Source organism: Ambystoma mexicanum, chromosome 11 (genome assembly GCF_040938575.1).
Source record: "Ambystoma mexicanum isolate Mex_15411 chromosome 11, UKY_AmexF1_1, whole genome shotgun sequence".
NCBI lineage: Eukaryota > Metazoa > Chordata > Amphibia > Caudata > Ambystomatidae > Ambystoma > Ambystoma mexicanum.
The window spans coordinates 1,002,750,744-1,002,767,777 of record NC_090934.1 but is presented as its reverse complement, the minus strand read 5'-3'; the positions used below and the strand labels follow the sequence as shown (position 1 = coordinate 1,002,767,777).

At 48.1% G+C, this 17,034-nt stretch overlaps 1 protein-coding gene across 2 annotated transcripts in view; it reads right to left on the bottom strand.

Annotated features, from left to right (window-relative positions):
* The window catches only part of CTDSPL2 (CTD small phosphatase like 2), an 896,843-nt gene that overhangs the window by 174,901 nt on the left and 704,908 nt on the right, over positions 1 to 17,034 (bottom strand). For both annotated transcript variants that reach the window (XM_069624195.1, XM_069624196.1), the window contains one exon: positions 6,676 to 6,755. In XM_069624195.1, the coding sequence (XP_069480296.1) occupies positions 6,676 to 6,755 (80 nt within the window). The remainder of the gene's footprint in view (positions 1 to 6,675; positions 6,756 to 17,034) is intronic.

Genomic DNA, 17,034 nt, shown 5'->3' with positions numbered 1-17,034 from the left:
GAGCACCGAGAAAAACCAACTCCATGGGTGGCGTTTGATAGGATTTTTCAAAGTTGACAGCGAACCCCAGCCGTTGTAACAGGCACATGGACGCCTAGAGAGACTCATTTCCAGCGACAGCCCCCTTCAAAGCCAATCGTCCAGGTACATATGATGCCCCTCCCTGCAGAGGAACGTAGCCACCAGAGCCAGGCACTTTGTGAATGTCCTGGGAGCAGACTTCAGCTCAAAGGGGAGGACACGAAACTGGTAATTATCGTCCGCGACCATGAAGCGCAGGAACTTGCGATGGTTGTGCCGCATTGGGATGTGGATGTAAGCTCCAGATCCAACGATGCCAGGAAATCTCCAGGCTGCACAGAGGGGATTACATCCGAATATATATAATGGGTTGGGATAATATAAGGGGATTGGGTGGGGGTTGCAGGGGGTTCCCCCCCCCCCGCATATATATCCCAAATGACCGTTTATATTCAGTCAATTGTGCAGAAGGTCATTCGGACAATTGTAATATGAACAATTCGTATACAACCTTACATCCTGCAACATGAGCATCTTGATCTTCAGGCGTTGCCGATTTTTGGTCAACGGCCAAATATCCAGAATAGGCTTCCACTTTCCATTGGGCTTTCTTACTACAAAATACCGGGAGTACACCCTCTGGCCTCATTCCGACACCGGGACTGGTTATATTGCCCCCTTCACCAACATGAAGTCCTCTTGCCGCAAGACTGATAGATGCGGCTGCACCACCTGAACAGGCGGAATAGGGAGTTGAGGACGCCGAAACTCCATGTGGCAGAGGCATACTGTATCCAACACCCAGCAGTCCCTAGTAATAAGATGCCACTCAACGTGTCGCGTCATTCTGCCCCCTAGTTGAATGCCCACATGGCAGTCATTGCCGAGACTTACGAGCGCCTGAAGCCTTGGGAAGATTGCAAACAAAGGGGGGTCTGGGAATCTCTCTACCAGCACGAACACAGCCCAATGACCTGTTCTTGGGTGAATAACCCCTGGGAGAAACTCTACCAAGTCTTTAGCTCACTGTCCTTTTCACAGAAGAAATTTCCCCGCATATCAGCCTTTGTCCTGCCCAGGGGCAGTCCAGCGCCGAAATGCTAGGCAATTCTCCTCTGAACAAGAGTACCATCAGTAACCCCATACACGTATTTCAGCCTTGTTGGGCATCATCAGTGAGGTGAAACTGTTGCCTCTCTAAGAACAGTGGTCCACGTCTGGATTGCCCTGTTAACTTAGGGTGAAACCCAAAGTTAATGTATGCAAACAAAGGGGGGTCTGGGAATCTCTCTACCAGCACGAACACAGCCCAATGACCTGTTCTTGGGTGAATAACCCCTGGGAGAAACTCTACCAAGTCTTTAGCTCACTGTCCTTTTCACAGAGAAGAAATTTCCCCGCATATCAGCCTTTGTCCTGCCCAGGGGCAGTCCAGCGCCGAAATGCTAGGCAATTCTCCTCTGGGAAGATTAACTTGTGCAACCGTAACCTCTGTCGCAGGAAGCAGAAAATCTGGCATTACCAGAGGCCACTCGAAATGCCCGAAAGGGGTGAAAAAAAACAGTGTACCCATCCACCTTCTTTCATCCCCTTCAGCGCCTCAGCGATTTTTTCACCGAAGAGCTGCTCACCCTCACAAGACATGCCCACTACCTTATGCTGGATGAAAGTCAGTGCAGTGCAGCCATGCCTGCCTCCGGAGAACAACCCCATTATTTATTTGTTTGAAGCCGGATTCCGCCAGGTCCACTGCAATGTTAATGCTGTGGTTGGAGGCTTCCTTCCCCTCCCGAACCAGCAACGTAGCCTACTTGCGCTGTTGCTCTGTGAGATCTAAGAGCGGAGCCAACCAGTGCCACATCTCCACGTCATAGCGGGCCATAATGGACAAGGAATTCAGTGCTTTCACCGTTGTAGCACCCAGTGTCAGTACTTTTTACCAAATGCATCCTGCTCTCTGTATTCACTGTCCGGGGGCCTAACACTTGTGCTGGCTCCTCGCCTTCCGACTAGCTGCTGCAGAAGCCACTGACTCCGGCGTGGGTTGGGACATGAGGCATTTTGGGGTTGATTCCGGCACTTTAAACTTCTTCTCCAGACGCCCCTTCACTGCCAGCTCCGAAAAAGGATGGCGCATCGTGCGTAGACCCTCCTGCCACATGTGGTCCAAGATGGGGGCAGAGAAGACTGTCTTCCTTCGCTTCCCCATGTGATCAAAGAGAAAACAGTCCTTTCATTCCTCTTCAGGAGCAAGGCCAAATTCTTGCCAAACCTTCGCCATCATTGCGTGAAAGGTCCCCACATCATCTGGCGGAGATGACCAAGCCAGTCTACTATGCGGCTCTACTTCGGGGTCCATATCCCAGGTATCTGCCCTCCTGGGCGACAAGGACACCGTCGACAGCGTGTCATGAGGATCAAACTCGACCAGATCCCCTTTCTCTGGATAACTTCTGGGAAGGCCCAACCCCACCAGCGACGGCAATGGCAGCCGCACCGGAGGCAAATTCCTGGGGAGACTCGGTTGAGGGGCCTCCACAGGCACACTACATACCACCAGGCTCGGAGCCACCGGTAGTCTTGCATCCAATTGTCCCAAACAAGGACTGGAGCGTACTCAACACCTGCATGGACAGCAGAGAGTGGGGATTCACCAAAGGGTAGAGGGGCAGGCCAGCCCCAACCCCACTCGACGTAGAGGGAGCTGCCCCCTGCAGACCCAACGCTGATGGATCAAAAACTGGCTCGTCCTCCGGACCCAAGGACACAAGATATGGAGCAAGGTCCTGCTGAAGAATGTCCTCCGGGAGCAACGGGCCAAAGCCGGCCCCACACTGCCGCGGATTCCCAGTAGGCAACAAACCACCATCCGTCTCCAGCGGAGCCGCCGACAGCAACTGCAGCCCACTGACTGGCACGGCCGTAGACTGAGCCGACCACACCACAGTCGACAACGGAAGTGAAGACAGCACCACAACCGTCGAAGGAACTTCCGTCAACGAACCAGTCGTCGGTACCAAGGCCTCCACAGGCCTGGCCTTCTCCGGCAAAGCGGACCACTTGGACAAAGCAGCAGAGCATCGATGAGTCCCGGCTGGATAAAGACATGATGGTCCTTAGTTGACAAGTGCTTTGAGGAGGACGACTCCTGCGACTTCTAATTCTCTCTCCACCGTTGCGGCCTTCTGCCCCGAGAAGCACTCAACACATTTGACTTGTCCGGTCTTGCCAACTTGGCCAGAAAGGAGCCACTTGCCCCTTTAGAGTGATGCAATCTGGATCCAAAGGCTCTGCTACCTCGCCCCACCTCCGAAGCTGGCACCCCGTGCGCTGCTTCTTAGAGGGGGCTCCTGGGGACACCACCCTCCAGTGCGTAGACACCTTCTCCGCCAGAACCAAAGACTTGCTCCCCCGGGACAAACCCACCTCCGAACCCAGGTAAGTGCCTTCGTTCAGCCAACAAATCAGCCGGCGGTTGCGGTCCTTCAGAGTTTTGAGAAAATCCTTGACAGATCTCACAGGTGTCCGCGGAATGATTTGGGTACAGACAATCCGCATGGTTGTCCCCCTTGAAGACCACCTTTAGGCTGCAGGTTGCACAAGTCCTAAACAAAGATTTCTTTGGACCCACAGATGTCATGATGGCCCAAGCACAGAAAGCGCGTTTAGAACACGAAGAGTACCTCGAGAGCAAACACGAGGTGATCCCAACAGTTGAGACGGTTGAAATCTGAAGGGAAGCCGCGGGCGGGCTATTTATACCAGACGTGTGATTGATGTAGCCTAAAGCACCAAAAAAAGACGTCGATAGGAAAACGCTAGGTTAAAGTTACTGAGGTTTCCCAGCCTGACGACAGGAATTATTCACAGCATTTGAATCCATGAAAGATCCAATGCTGGAGAAAGAATTTACCTGCCCTGTACGACAACCGGATACATGGAACAAGAATTACAAGGATTAAAAGACCTAACCCACTAACGCAAAGCTCAAATTTCTGCCTACTCAAGTCACAAAAACCCACACAACCACTTATCGCACAGCAAACCGCATGCACTTCACCACACCGAACAAACACATAAATCACACCAACAGCACACAAGGACTCGCATCGATGAGATATTCGCACCCAAGCTCAGCGCACAGTGAAAACAGAGCTGAAGCTGCCAACAGGACACCACCTTCTCACTTTCCTACGCCCTCTCTACCTCACTAACTCGCCCCCACCTCCTTGTTTGCAGATCCGCCTGGGGACCAATTCCGTTGGTGACAGTGCGCCATATAATACCTTTACCATTAACAGAGTACGCAAAAACTTTTGCAAGGGCACAAGTGGAGTTGGCAGATTTTAGGGCCATGCTTCCTGCAGAAGATACCTTCCTGGCCCATCCGTCTACGCGCTTATTGTCCCTGCCAGGAGGGATGGTAGGGTACGCTGCTTGTTTGGAAGTAACCGTAGCTGCCTGCACCACCAGACTCTCCGGAGTGGGGTGTTTCGACTGGTAGTCTGGGGTCCCTACTGGAAGGGCAGTATTTTTTTGTTAAGTTCTCAAACTGCCGGATTGGATTCCTAAGTCTCCCAGTTCCTACCCACCTTTTTCTGCAACGCCATATGAAAAGGCAAAATAGGATCATATTGTGGAGCCTTGTCCAAAATATCAGTATGGTCGTCATAAAGTAAAGGTGGCCTACTCCAACCCATGTAGTCCACCACTTTCAATGTGAGCTGCCTTGTAGGATGCATGCTCCCCAGGCTCTAGTTTTCCAAATTCATGTTCCGGTGAGGTATCTACCCCACTTGCTGTATGCAAGTTGTCATACAGGCCTTCATTCTGGACTCAGAGATAAAACTCTGGTACATTGGGTGTACCGTACTGTAAGCCAAATGGGGCTTCATCCTCAGAATGCTCTGCTTCTTAAAAAATTGGAGACTTAAAGAAATCCTTTTTAGGAAGTAGAGCATAAATCTTATCTGGTTTGGAAAATAGTAGGCTTCGACGTAGTCGATGTTTTCTTTATCAGCGTTGACTTAGGAGAGGCGCTCAGCATTGACGGCACATTTGGCAAGTATGGCAATGTCAATGTAGACGGCCTAGCGGGCATCGAAGGCACCGCTGGCGTTGAAGGTGTCGACAGCCTCAAATTTTCCTTGTGTCTCGTATGATCCTTCCATGTAACATCAGATCGAGGCCTTGAAGGCTCACAATGCAGATCAGGCATTTTTCCTGGGCTAGATGGCACACAGGATTTCGGACGAGACCTTTCCTTTCCAGCGTCCTTTGATGGATTGGTAGGAGCATGTCTCTTGTTTTAAAACCTTTATCCTTTCAGTCCTGAATGCTTCCCACTAAAACAAGTGGACTTTTTAGTAGGGCAAGCAACCCTTTCGGGGGAGGGGGGAAAACGTCTAATGAAGACGACCGACAATGCTTTCTCTTCAACTTCTTCGAAGAAGAGTGATGTGAGCCACTCCTCGACCTGGATCGCCTGGCCTACCTCCGAGGAGAGTCACCTCTCAACTAGTCGGTTGAAGGTTTAGCAAGCCGGGTGGGTGATTTTTTGGGGATTATTCCTACTTTAAGTTTCCCCTTCAGGTCCCTCATTTCCCATCATGGACTGGCCTTTGGAACAGCCGGAGGGGTCATGGCCCTCCCCGAGGAACCACAAACAGATATGATGTGGGTCTGCGAGTGACATTTTTGAAATGCAATCCCAGCACTTCTTGAAACCGGACATCGGTGTCGAAGATGAAGACATTATCGAGAGGTAATAGTAAAGACGCCACAAGATGAGGTGTGCCAAATTTCGCTCCAAGCCATCGCTGTCGTGGAAAAACAGAACTGAAGCCAACAGGCGCTGCATGTGCAATGCCTTCGATGACATCACCCTCGACGGAAGCCTTCGAGGGACATCAACTCAAGGCCATCTATGCACAGCGCCCTCTGCTGAAAAAATATTTCCAAAAGCAGCTGAAATTTGAAATATGTTTGGGCCATTAAAGATGGGAATATCAATAGGTGAAGAATGGTGGCAACTATTACGTCATGGTACTAATTTTAGGAAGGCATTCATTTTCTCTCAATTAAAGAAGTGAGGACAGGGGAAAAATGAATGAGGATTATTGGATTTTAAGATGTGTTGATGAATTACATTGTGAAATTAAGGATATTCTAAATTTCAGCAGTATTGTGGGGTTTTAATGATGTGTTTGTTGCTTTTTTCTCCTCTTACTTGGCTTCTACTTTTTGGGGGGCTCTATTATAATGGATGAATTGATGTGATGAAGGATGAAATGGAATTTGTTCAAGATCTAAAACTAAAGGAAAAAAAAAGGTACTTTTATGGAGTGCATCTCAGTCAAAAAGGAGAACATAACTACAAATACAGCATACAGACAATCTATAGAGAAAGCCATTTCATAAAGTGGCTAGCCAGCTGTAATATTTAGCCATTGACCATGCATAACGAGTCACAAAAGGGAAGGAGAGTGGTGATCAAAGTTGACTGCAGCAAACGGAGGATAGAGGGGCTATGAGTGAGCTCCAAGCCAGCAACGAACAGCAAGGGCATGTCGAGCCTCTTGACACCAAGGGATATACAGTTATCGCAGTACATATTTATTTTCGAAAAACAACTTCTTTGGTGTGTTTAATTACCTGACAAGACGCTTTTTAGGATCCAATATGTTCAACAACTTGTCTGCATAGACTTTCTTTGAAGCGGTAAATAAAATGATCTGTGAACAGAAAAGAAACAAAACGAAATAAGTAGCAATCTCCAAGGGGACATTGTTATGACGGCTGCAAAAGACCACTGAAATCCAAGTTGCTGCTACCTGTAGTGAATATTTTAATCTCACTACTCTACATCATAATAGTGTATGTCACAAGCTGCAAGGGTAGGGGACTGGAGCACATTGCGTAGCAGGCTCTGAATGGAAAGACTGGGGCATGCACGGTATGCCCATGCACAATATCTCACCCTCCGCTCTAAACTAATCATTTTCTATAATTATTTGAATAGAGGGAAGGCTTGGCAGAGGAAGGAAGACTGTTAAGGGAGTTTTCCTAAAGTCCACTTGGAGCCAAGACTCTATAAAACTAACCATTGGTATACAGGTCCCCAACTTAGTACATATCTGTACTACCCTAGGTTTTGGTAGAATGGCAGAGCATCCAGGCTTATCTGAGGAGGATGATGCGAGCTGTAGGTAAGTACACTGAACACAGTCGATATAACAGTCCAAAGAAATGTACACACTGAAAGTTATGAAAATTTACAATTATTTTATATAAACAAGGCAGGTAAGTAAATACTCTTAGACTAACCAATACACATACAAAATATCAACTAGATATATCTGGCGCTGCCGAGGCTTTCATTCCCTCATTGGTACAGGTAACTAAAGTTTGGTGCAGATTGGTGAAATAGTGTGGAATTCTATAGGTAACATACACAAAACCACAAACCCACACATATGATATACATTACACCCTGTAATCTTATTTCAGGTGCTTGTATCTGCTTAGATTCACATGCTCTGCATAGTCCAAGATCTAGTGCAAGTCGCAGTGTAATACAAGATTTGTTTTTGAAACTCGAAAATGGAAGTTGACAGAGCGTGATTTGTAATGCTATCCCTAGTGTGACTTGCACTGTACCCATGGTCCTTCATGAGTCTGTCCCTCAGATTGTTTCTGACATGTGATTTCATGAAGTGTAGTGCAAGTACAGATGTTGTAAAGCAGAAACAGTGATAACCCAGAAAACATCTATTCACCTTCTACTCCAGTAGGGAAGGAAGTGTGGGTGCATGTGAATCCAAGCATATACAAGCACCAGAAATATATTAGAGAGTAATGTATCCCTCCTGGAGCTTGTAGCTCTGCTTAGCTCACATGCTCTGCATAGATTAGCAAGCATTATCTGGAGGAGGAGGTGGGAAGTTAGAAGGTACAGATGTTTTAGAACCGCTTGTCCCACCTGTGAATCTGCTTCAAAATGTGCGTCAATGCAGTAATGTGAAAATATGGATGGAACTCCATGTAGCAGCTTTGCCAATGGCGTCTAGAGGGACGTTTGCAATGAAAGGTAAGGTAGCCCTGTACCTCTGGTAGTGTGCGCCCTTCGGGGTAAAAGGGAGAACCTTTTTGGATAGGGAATAGCAGAGTTGCATCCATTCAACTACCCATGTGGCGATGGCGCCATTTGAAATGTGATCGCCTTCTCTACCGGGCACGATGGAAACACAGTTGGTCTGTTTTCCTTAGGGGTTTCGTTCACATAGTACAAGACCGCCCTCCGAACAAAGGGGTCTTGTAAAGACAAAGCCTGTAACTCATCTTATGGATGTGTTCGCTACCAGGAATGCAGTTTTATGGGTAAGATGCTTTGGGCTGGCCTTGTGCATAAGCTCAAAGGGTGGCCCCATGAGCTTGGAGAGCACAACATTGAGATCCCAACCTGGGGAAGGGTTGGGAATGGGGGGCATAGCCTCCTTACCCCTTCCATGAATGCCTTAATGACAGGGACTTTCCACCAGGACACATTGTTCTGTGAAGTGGTGTAAGCTAATAGGGCCGCCAGATGCACCTTTAAAGAATTGACTGGGCCTGAGTTTAGTAAGTTAAGCATTTAGTGTAGAATGTTAGCTGGAGAACATTCAAATGAATTTAGTGACTGATGCGCATCATATCACAAATCTTTTGCACTTTATAAAATAACAGTGCCTGCTGTTGGGTTTTTCGTGCCTCTGAGGATATCCAGACACCTTTGTGGAAGGTTCAAGTGGCCAAACTATGACATCAGGAGCAAGCGTGCCAAGTTCATTGATTGCGGGTGGAGGGATGCCCCTTTGTGTTGTTAACCCCTTCTGTTGTCAACATGTTGTACGGGCACAGGAGAATGATAGGGTCACATCGCCAGCTTGAGCAGATGTGGAAACCAAGGCTGTCTCGCCCACATAGGAGCAACCAGGATATGGGTTACTTGTTCCTGGTGCATCTTGTCCACTGTCCTGCTGCAAACTAATACGTCAAGTCTGGACATTGAGCGTTTAGCTTTGTCTTGGGGGGGGGGGAGGGGGGGGTTACCCCATCCATACAGAGAATATTCGTCCTAGAATATCTGTCGAGTTGCCACTCATGTTCTTCTGGTAGAGTGTGTCTGCTTAACCTCTCTGCCATATGTTGGGGAGAATTCTCAGAAATGTGCCAATTCCCTTTTCTACCTTAGAGACCCTCAGCTCTTTTGCTGGACTTTAGGACTTTATATCTCCCATGTAATTTATAATGGGATTTCTTTTCTGTGTTTCTTTTGACTTCAGTCTGACAAACTCCGTAAGCATCATCTTTGCATTGTGTCACACAGCACCTTCCGAACTTTCTAGACCCAGCCCACACCATCTTACCCATAGGGTACTGGAGGGGTTACTTAGTATCCCCTTTGTCCAATTTCTCATGTAACAATGCTATGGTACCCTTTCTACAATTAATGGCTGGTGGCAGTGGTTTACTTTTACTACCATTATGGGCTTTTACCGCTGGCTGTGTTTGCAGCCACAGTAAGGCATCCATGGGAGCCCATTTCGTAAAAATAGCCCAGACTTTTTTCACCATTTCTTGTCAGGAAGGTCCTTCTTGAGATTTACTGTGCGCGCCAAACCAGGTTTGGTCTTTGTTCGTTTGGTCTTTGGCTGGATTCACAAGTGAAGCTCTCCTCTGGCTCCAGTATGTCTGGCAGGGGCAGGGAGGGAGGTGCCCAAAACCCCCTGTGCTTAATCCCCTTGGTTACAGGAATGCACCCAAAGGTGATTGGCCAACTGGCTGTCCGGCAAGGACAGCCACCCTGCTGTGTGATTGACAGCTAGGCTGGAATGGATGGGAGAAACTTGTATAAAAGGCAAGGCTTTTTGGCTTGGACGGCAGAGTCGACCACTGGACGAAGGAATCCAAAGAAGAACTTGGAAGAGACGCCTGCTGCAACTCCTGGACCGTTGGTTTGCACAGTGAAGCCCTGCTGCTGTGCTGAAGCTCCAAATTCGCCTCGACTAGAGAAGCCCTGCAAGGACGACTACTCCCTTTGAGTTGGTGAGACCAATCAACTCCAAAGTAAACCCGTCTTGACATCCTCTTAAAGCTGGTTGCATTTCCACTGCTGTTGCTGCTGGAACCGAAGAGCCAGGGAGAGTAACACCAGAGTGTGTGCGTTGCTTTTAAGTCGGACCCAAGCGCTAGGAAGATCCTCCGGACTTCCCTAATGTAGGAATGACCAAGCCTGAGCCACCTCAACCGAGTGCTGGACCTGAGAAGCAAGGGAAGTCTGAAGTGGTATCCGAGAACCGCGGTTTTGCTATTTGCTGTCAGATGCAAGGAGCTGAAACACAGAAGGACCGCTGAATTGAAGTTTTCTAATTGCAGAGCAGGAGTCCCCAGACTTCCTTCCTCGTGTCCCTGAGGCAAAGGAACATGATCTGCAGAGCTCCACAGAACAGAAGCCAGTTAGAACCATTTCTTCTAACCAGAGGTACTATAAAGTACAAAGGAAATTACCTCTTGTGTCGCCTTCATTGCTCTCAGTTGAGACATGTCTTGGCTACCTTGCAGAGTTGCTAAAGCTTTTTCCCCTCACAAGCCTCCCAGCTTGTGGCCCTTCAAGTGTTCCATTTTCTACAAACCTTGTGCAAGACTTTACCTACCAGCAAAGATCTTCAGCTCCCCTTGACATTGTGCAATTAACATTGGCTGTCCTGGCTCCCCGAGAGACTATTTACCTCTGACATTGTGCTTTGGAAGGTGTTTAAAAGTACTTGCCTGTTAATGAGCTATTTGCTAACCTTTGTTTTGTTCCTCCATTCTCTCTTTTTCACCTAACTCAGTATTGCTCTAAGTGTACCAGAGACAAATCAATGTCCACAGTGCCTTAGCTATTTAAGTCACCTGAGGGTGTAGGAAGAGTGTGTGTCATCCCCAATGGGTGTCCTCTGATTTAACTAAGTGTGTTTTGAAGTATATTTAAGTGTCACATGTGTGGCTCCCTTTCTGAAGAAGGCTTATATAACTGACTGAAATAAAATAATTGTTTTATCAAGAAACAATGAGTGTTTATTTGGATAACTGTATTTTGAAACTGTCACAACATTACTGCTCACATTGACCCCTCTTGAGATAAGCCTGGCTGCTCGACCACACTACCAACCTGTGTAGTTCAGACTTCTACCAAATGTCGGGTCCCTATTGCCAGGAGGTCAAGGTTATCGTAGTGCACCCAAAGGGTACTGCATACAATCTTGCCTAACACCAGAGAATTGAGTTCCTCTGGAACATGTTGGGTTGTTAGAAACATGTTCTGCTCGAGTACCCACCTCCATATTTTCTGGGATAGTTTGGACAAAGTGTGTGCGACTCCCTGCTTGTTCATATAGAACATGTCATGGTGCTGTCTGAGGACCTACCTGCACTTTCTGACCCTGGAAATGTTGCTGAAAAGCCTGAAGAGCTTTGAGGACTGCCAAGAGCTCCAGGAAGTTGATATCTTTGGACAGTAGTGAGTGTCCACTGTCCATGGGCTGAGTGGTGGCAGTAGTGCGCCCCCCACCAACCCGGCAAGTGAGGTGTCTGTAGTTAGGATCGCTTGGACTGGTGGAGTGCAAAAAGATTTTCCTTTTAACAAGTTGTACTTGGACCACCAGCGAAGAGCCTGAACCAGGGTTAGTGCCTGAGACCACTGTTTCTCTAACCATTCCTGCTTTGGACGCATGCAAGCAACTAAAATGCAAGAGGCCATCATCCTTGGCAAGCACATTGCTTTGAGTGCTTCTATCTGGCGACCAACCTTTACCGAGGTACCTGCAGCAGCATCTTTCGTACTCTCTCGCTTGAGGGGAATGCCAGCTCCTCCTGGGTTTAGGCTAGCCCCTAGAAACGGTTTTGTTTGGCTGGGGACAAGAGTTGATTTTTTCTCGTTGGAGAAACAGATTGAAGAGAAGGTCTATGTAGTCTTTTGCGTATTTAACCTGCAAATTTTAGGAGATTCCCTGGTGATCTGCCAGTCGTCCAGATAAGGGTATACCGGGATGGACTTTACACGCAAGTGTGCTGCCACCAATACAAGCACCTTGGTGAACGCACTTGGTCCTGAGGGAATGCCGAATGGGAGTACTTTGAACTGGTAGTGTACTCCCACCATCTTGAAACGCAGGTATTTTCTGTGCGCAGTGTGCATTGAAATATGAAAGTGGGCCTCTTTCATGTTCAATGTCGCCATGCAGTCTCTCCGTTTCAGGAGTGAAATCCCCTCCTGAAGTAGGTTCATGCAAAACGTTTGTGGTTTGACATTTGTACGCGAGGCACAGCTCTAGTACTGGGTGCATGGTAAGGTCTTTCTTTGGCACAAGGAAGTAGGCTGAATAGATACCCTTGCTTACCTGGTTGGCGGGGACGATTTATATTGTGTCCTTTTAGCAGCGCTTTTATTTCCACCAGCAGTATGGCCCTTCCTTCTGCTGTTTTTTTTGTCGTGGCGGGCGGTAAGGTGGTTTCTGAAGCAGCTCGATGCAGTACCCACCTGCCACAGTGGACAACACCCATTTGGTCCGATGTTATCCCCTCCCATGCGTGGGTGAATTGAGTGAGTCGGCCTCCTACTGGAGTGGCATGGGAGGGGACCTAAAACGGCGTGCCATTGTTTGAGGGGCTGAGCCTCTCACAGGTGAGGTACTGCCTCTTCCGATTTTACTCCCACTTTGAAAGCTGGACGAGGAACCTTAGCCATGAGACTGGTTCCAGGACGAGGACCGTCTTCCCTGAGAGTAGCCAGAGGAACGTTGACTGCTATGGCCCCGAAATCTTATGGGAACCCCGTTGGGAATAAGGTCCGTCAGTCAGCTGCACAGGGGCTTTCACTCTTTAGGGCATCCTCTAAGGCCTTACCGAATAGGACGTCTGGTTCTACTGGCATGTTCAGGAGGGTTGCTTGGGTCTCTAGCTTAAACCACCGACTGCCTAAACCAGGCATGCGGTTTAATGAGCATCCCTTCGGCTATGACGAGTCCTTCGTTGTCCGCCGTATCAAGGTTGTTTTTCAGGAGGCAGCTTGAGATTGGTTTGCCTTCGGAAACAGTTTTAAGCAGTTGGGCTTTTAATGGTTCTGGGACGGCCAGTAGTTTTAACCCAGCTCTTCCCATTTGAGGCAGCCGTAACTAGCTAACATGGTTAGCAATTCTGGTCTGGTATGCTGCAGAGGAAGCTACCTTTCTCCCAAACGTGTAAATCTTTCTACTCTCCTTGTCTGGCAGGGCGTCTGCCAATGCCAGTGGAGTTCCTGCCCTCTTTCTGGTGGTGGTAACTACCAGAGAATCTGGTTTGAGCTGGCACCTAATGTATAGGGGGGGGTGTCAGTGGGTGCGGGCCTTAACAGCTGGTTAAGCAAGATTGTATGCAGTACCCTTTGGGTGCACCATAACAACCCTCCTGGCAATAGGAATCCAACCTTTGGTACAAGTCTGAGTGCGAGGCAGAGTGACTGACTGCAGTCACTTTCAAGCATTTTCACTTATTTTTTCTCTTATTCAAAAGCTCAGCGAAGTGCGAGGCAGAGTGACTGACTGTGTGCATAGTGTACGGCATGTGCGCGGTCTGTTCGCTGCCAGCCCCCTCAGAGCCTCTTGCACACCTTCACGCTGCGGGCTGCAACCCGCCATCAGCCGATATTGGCTGATACCATTGGAACAGGTGGAGCGCTACGGAATGCATAAACCTCAGGGAGAGCTGCCGGAGGCGCTTGAAAATGCAGCGAGACGCCAATAAACAGTGACAACCAAGCACCCGTGGCATGCCAGGACCAGGACATTACCTCAAACAGCAACAGGCTGAGTGATATCGTTATCAACATAGAGCATGAGCATGAACTAACAACGGGGGAGAGGGAAGGAGCTTCAAACTCTGCAACAGGGCAAACTGAAAATAAACGTCAGGTGGACAAACGGCAAATGCTGGCTGGCAGAGAGGAATCAGATGAGTGTGCCGGTCAGCCAGGAGCATCCTCACCGTAACAATCTATAATACAAACAGCAAAGTTGGCATGAGAGAGTGAATCCTTGTCTCCCGCCGCCACCCCTAATGGCATAAGTGGTAATGACGGCAAGCACTGCCCAATATATAGATGCTGAACTGGAAAGGGAGGCTGCCTCTAAAGATCTGATCCCCAAATCAACCCTGCCCCTTGTGTATGATGCATTGTCTGGGAACAAAAAGCTCACGAGACCCACAGAGTCCTACAAGGAGGAAGTGGACTTACTAGCCACACAGATACACCGTCCGAGTATCGCAGAGACTGGGTAGTGGTGGGAAAAACTGACGCAACCCCCGCAAATGCACACACTTCAAAGAACAAAAGGAACAAACAAGGGGAGAATTTGGAAGACACGGGAGCAATCATGGACCCATGCAAAGAGTGCAAACATCAGCTTGATCAGCAACCATCTCAAATGGGGAGGCAAACTTCAGCTTTTTTCACAAGTTAATTAACAGCAAGGCTGCACGAGGCAACGCCAACAAGCCAGCCGATAAATGCACATCACCAATCGAATGCATGGTCCATGCGTAGCCCAAATAACATTCACATTCCATCTTCAGTCGGCCAGACCCAACCAGGGGAATGAGCCACCCCGTAAAACCAGCCAGGGTAAACCCGGAAGTAAAGGCTTCAGTTCAACATCTTACCTGAGCTCCAAGGCATGGAAACCAACGTCGCTAAACCTTGATGAAGGCCTGATAGGTCAGATTCTTTTTCCAGGAGCAACGTCCAGAAAAGGGGGTCAACTTAACAAATAAGGTACCAACAAAGGAGCCAAGAACAATCACTAAAACTACTAACTTGTCACAGGATGTAGTACGGGAACAATTAATGCTGGAAACGTCACTGGCTGTAGAGACCGTGGAAAACCACAACCAGAGAAAGAGGCAGGAACCCCCACAAAATAAAGACAGCCAGGGGAATAATGTGCAGTCAGCAACCAAAGCTCACAACGTCCAAATAAATGAAGAGCTGGACAACAGGTTGGGGGGGGGAGGGGTTTGGAGCAGTGGAGAAACTTTGCTGAAAGTGTTGGGGGGGTGTGGGGGGTTGGGACATGACCTCTGAAGAAAAGGTGCCCCAGTCAAATGAATGGGGACAAAATCGTGTGCCATGAAAGTTGGGGGGATAAACACCCCAGCCCCCCACCTAAAATTACCCCCATGGTTTGGAGTCCCAAATCAAACTTGACGGATCAATGCAGACCAGAAAATGCAGGGAGCGACGCACAAATCCAAAAAGATCATGTGCAATGTACAAAGAAGCAGTGCAGCCCAATTTCCCACGGGAGAAAGACAGATGACCAAGAGCATCAGAAAAAGGAGGTATGGTGGTAGAAAGACTCTGGGAGAAAAAAAAGAGAACCAACCATTGACAAGGACAACAAAATCAACGGAAGTAGATCTTATTAAAAACATTCAATTACCAAAACAGACGAGCGGAGTAGGGATGCAAAAGGCACATTTCCCTGTAGTTAATGATAACCAAGTAAGCAAACAACAAATCCCAGACAACCAGAGGGTGATGGATACAGTGGACAAAAACTAACAAGACGCAACCATGGTAGAGCTCCTGGACTTCACATACAGCGTATACAGCTCAGAGGGGGAGGACGAAAGCTCTGAGGCCGACGACTACCTACGAGCCACAGTCAACGGAAAGTGATCAGGACCAAACAAATGAAAAACCATCCTGGGCCAAAATCTGCTGATTGGGGCAAAACTGAGGATACAGGAAGAGACGGCCCAACAGATAACAGAGAAAGAACCAAGGACTCGGCAGATCCAGTCTAACTTCAACGAGCCACACAAAAGCGGAAACATGACTCAGACAGGATACCGGGGCAATGGGAGCGAGAACCAAAAATCATGAAACCAACAAAAGTTCACTACACAGTAGTAGATAACCAACCAATTGAAAAGATAGGCCAATATGTGATCTAACTGTTGAGGATTGCGAGACCAAGGAGTCAACATGAGGAAGTCATTAACCCACAATACAGGAGAGAACATCAATTGCAAACGACAAGCGATAAACTGGGTAGCAACCACCAAAGGGACCCACCATCCACTCCTTTTGGAAAGACTGATCTGAAAGACTGTCTAGTCCTAAACAGGGCGAATGTGATCAGGCTTTTCGACCACATCCCGGATCTGAGATTTCCATCAAACGGCTTGAATATAATAGAATTCATGGAAGAATTAAGGACCGAAAGAGTGATCGTACACCCAGTGTCGTCATCGACAGCCCACAGGTTGGAGGAGGCGCACAACCTGAGGCCAATGGGCTTTGACATCAGGGAATACATAACTCCAAATGAAACACTGGAGCGAAGACCAAAGTTAAAACATGAAGGTCCAAGAAACCAGGGAAGGGATGGAGAAGATCGCAAACTAAGGTACACCCCCGCTAACAGACAGAGGGGACTGGGAAAGAGCTGGGTCCCTAAACACAAACAAAAAGGAGAAGGGTACCAACATCAAGGAAGGAGAATAGAATTGGATACCTATCAGGCTTGGTAGCAGAAAAAATGGGCAACCAATAATGCCAAGTGAACCTGGAGAGGAAAAATGTCAAAGTGGCCAGATGAAATACAAGGGGGTTCTCTCTCCTGTTTATAAAGCAGATCCAATGTTTGGTGTGCAGGATATAATATACTTACATGAGACATGGCTGAGACCCCCCTCCCAATACTAGAAGGTTACACCATATTTCTAAATCCAGCCCTAAAAGGAGCCCAAGGCTGTCCAAGGTCAGGACCCTGTTAGCGATCAAGAACAGGCTCCACTTTGAACTTTTAGCAGTGCCCAACCCGAGCCCATACATACAATCCAGAATGGGAAAACTAAATATGGACCAGGAACAACCAAAAAAAAAACATCTCACCCAAACTTCTATTGGAACCCCAAAGTCAAAGAAATGTGACTTCCCGGTCACATATA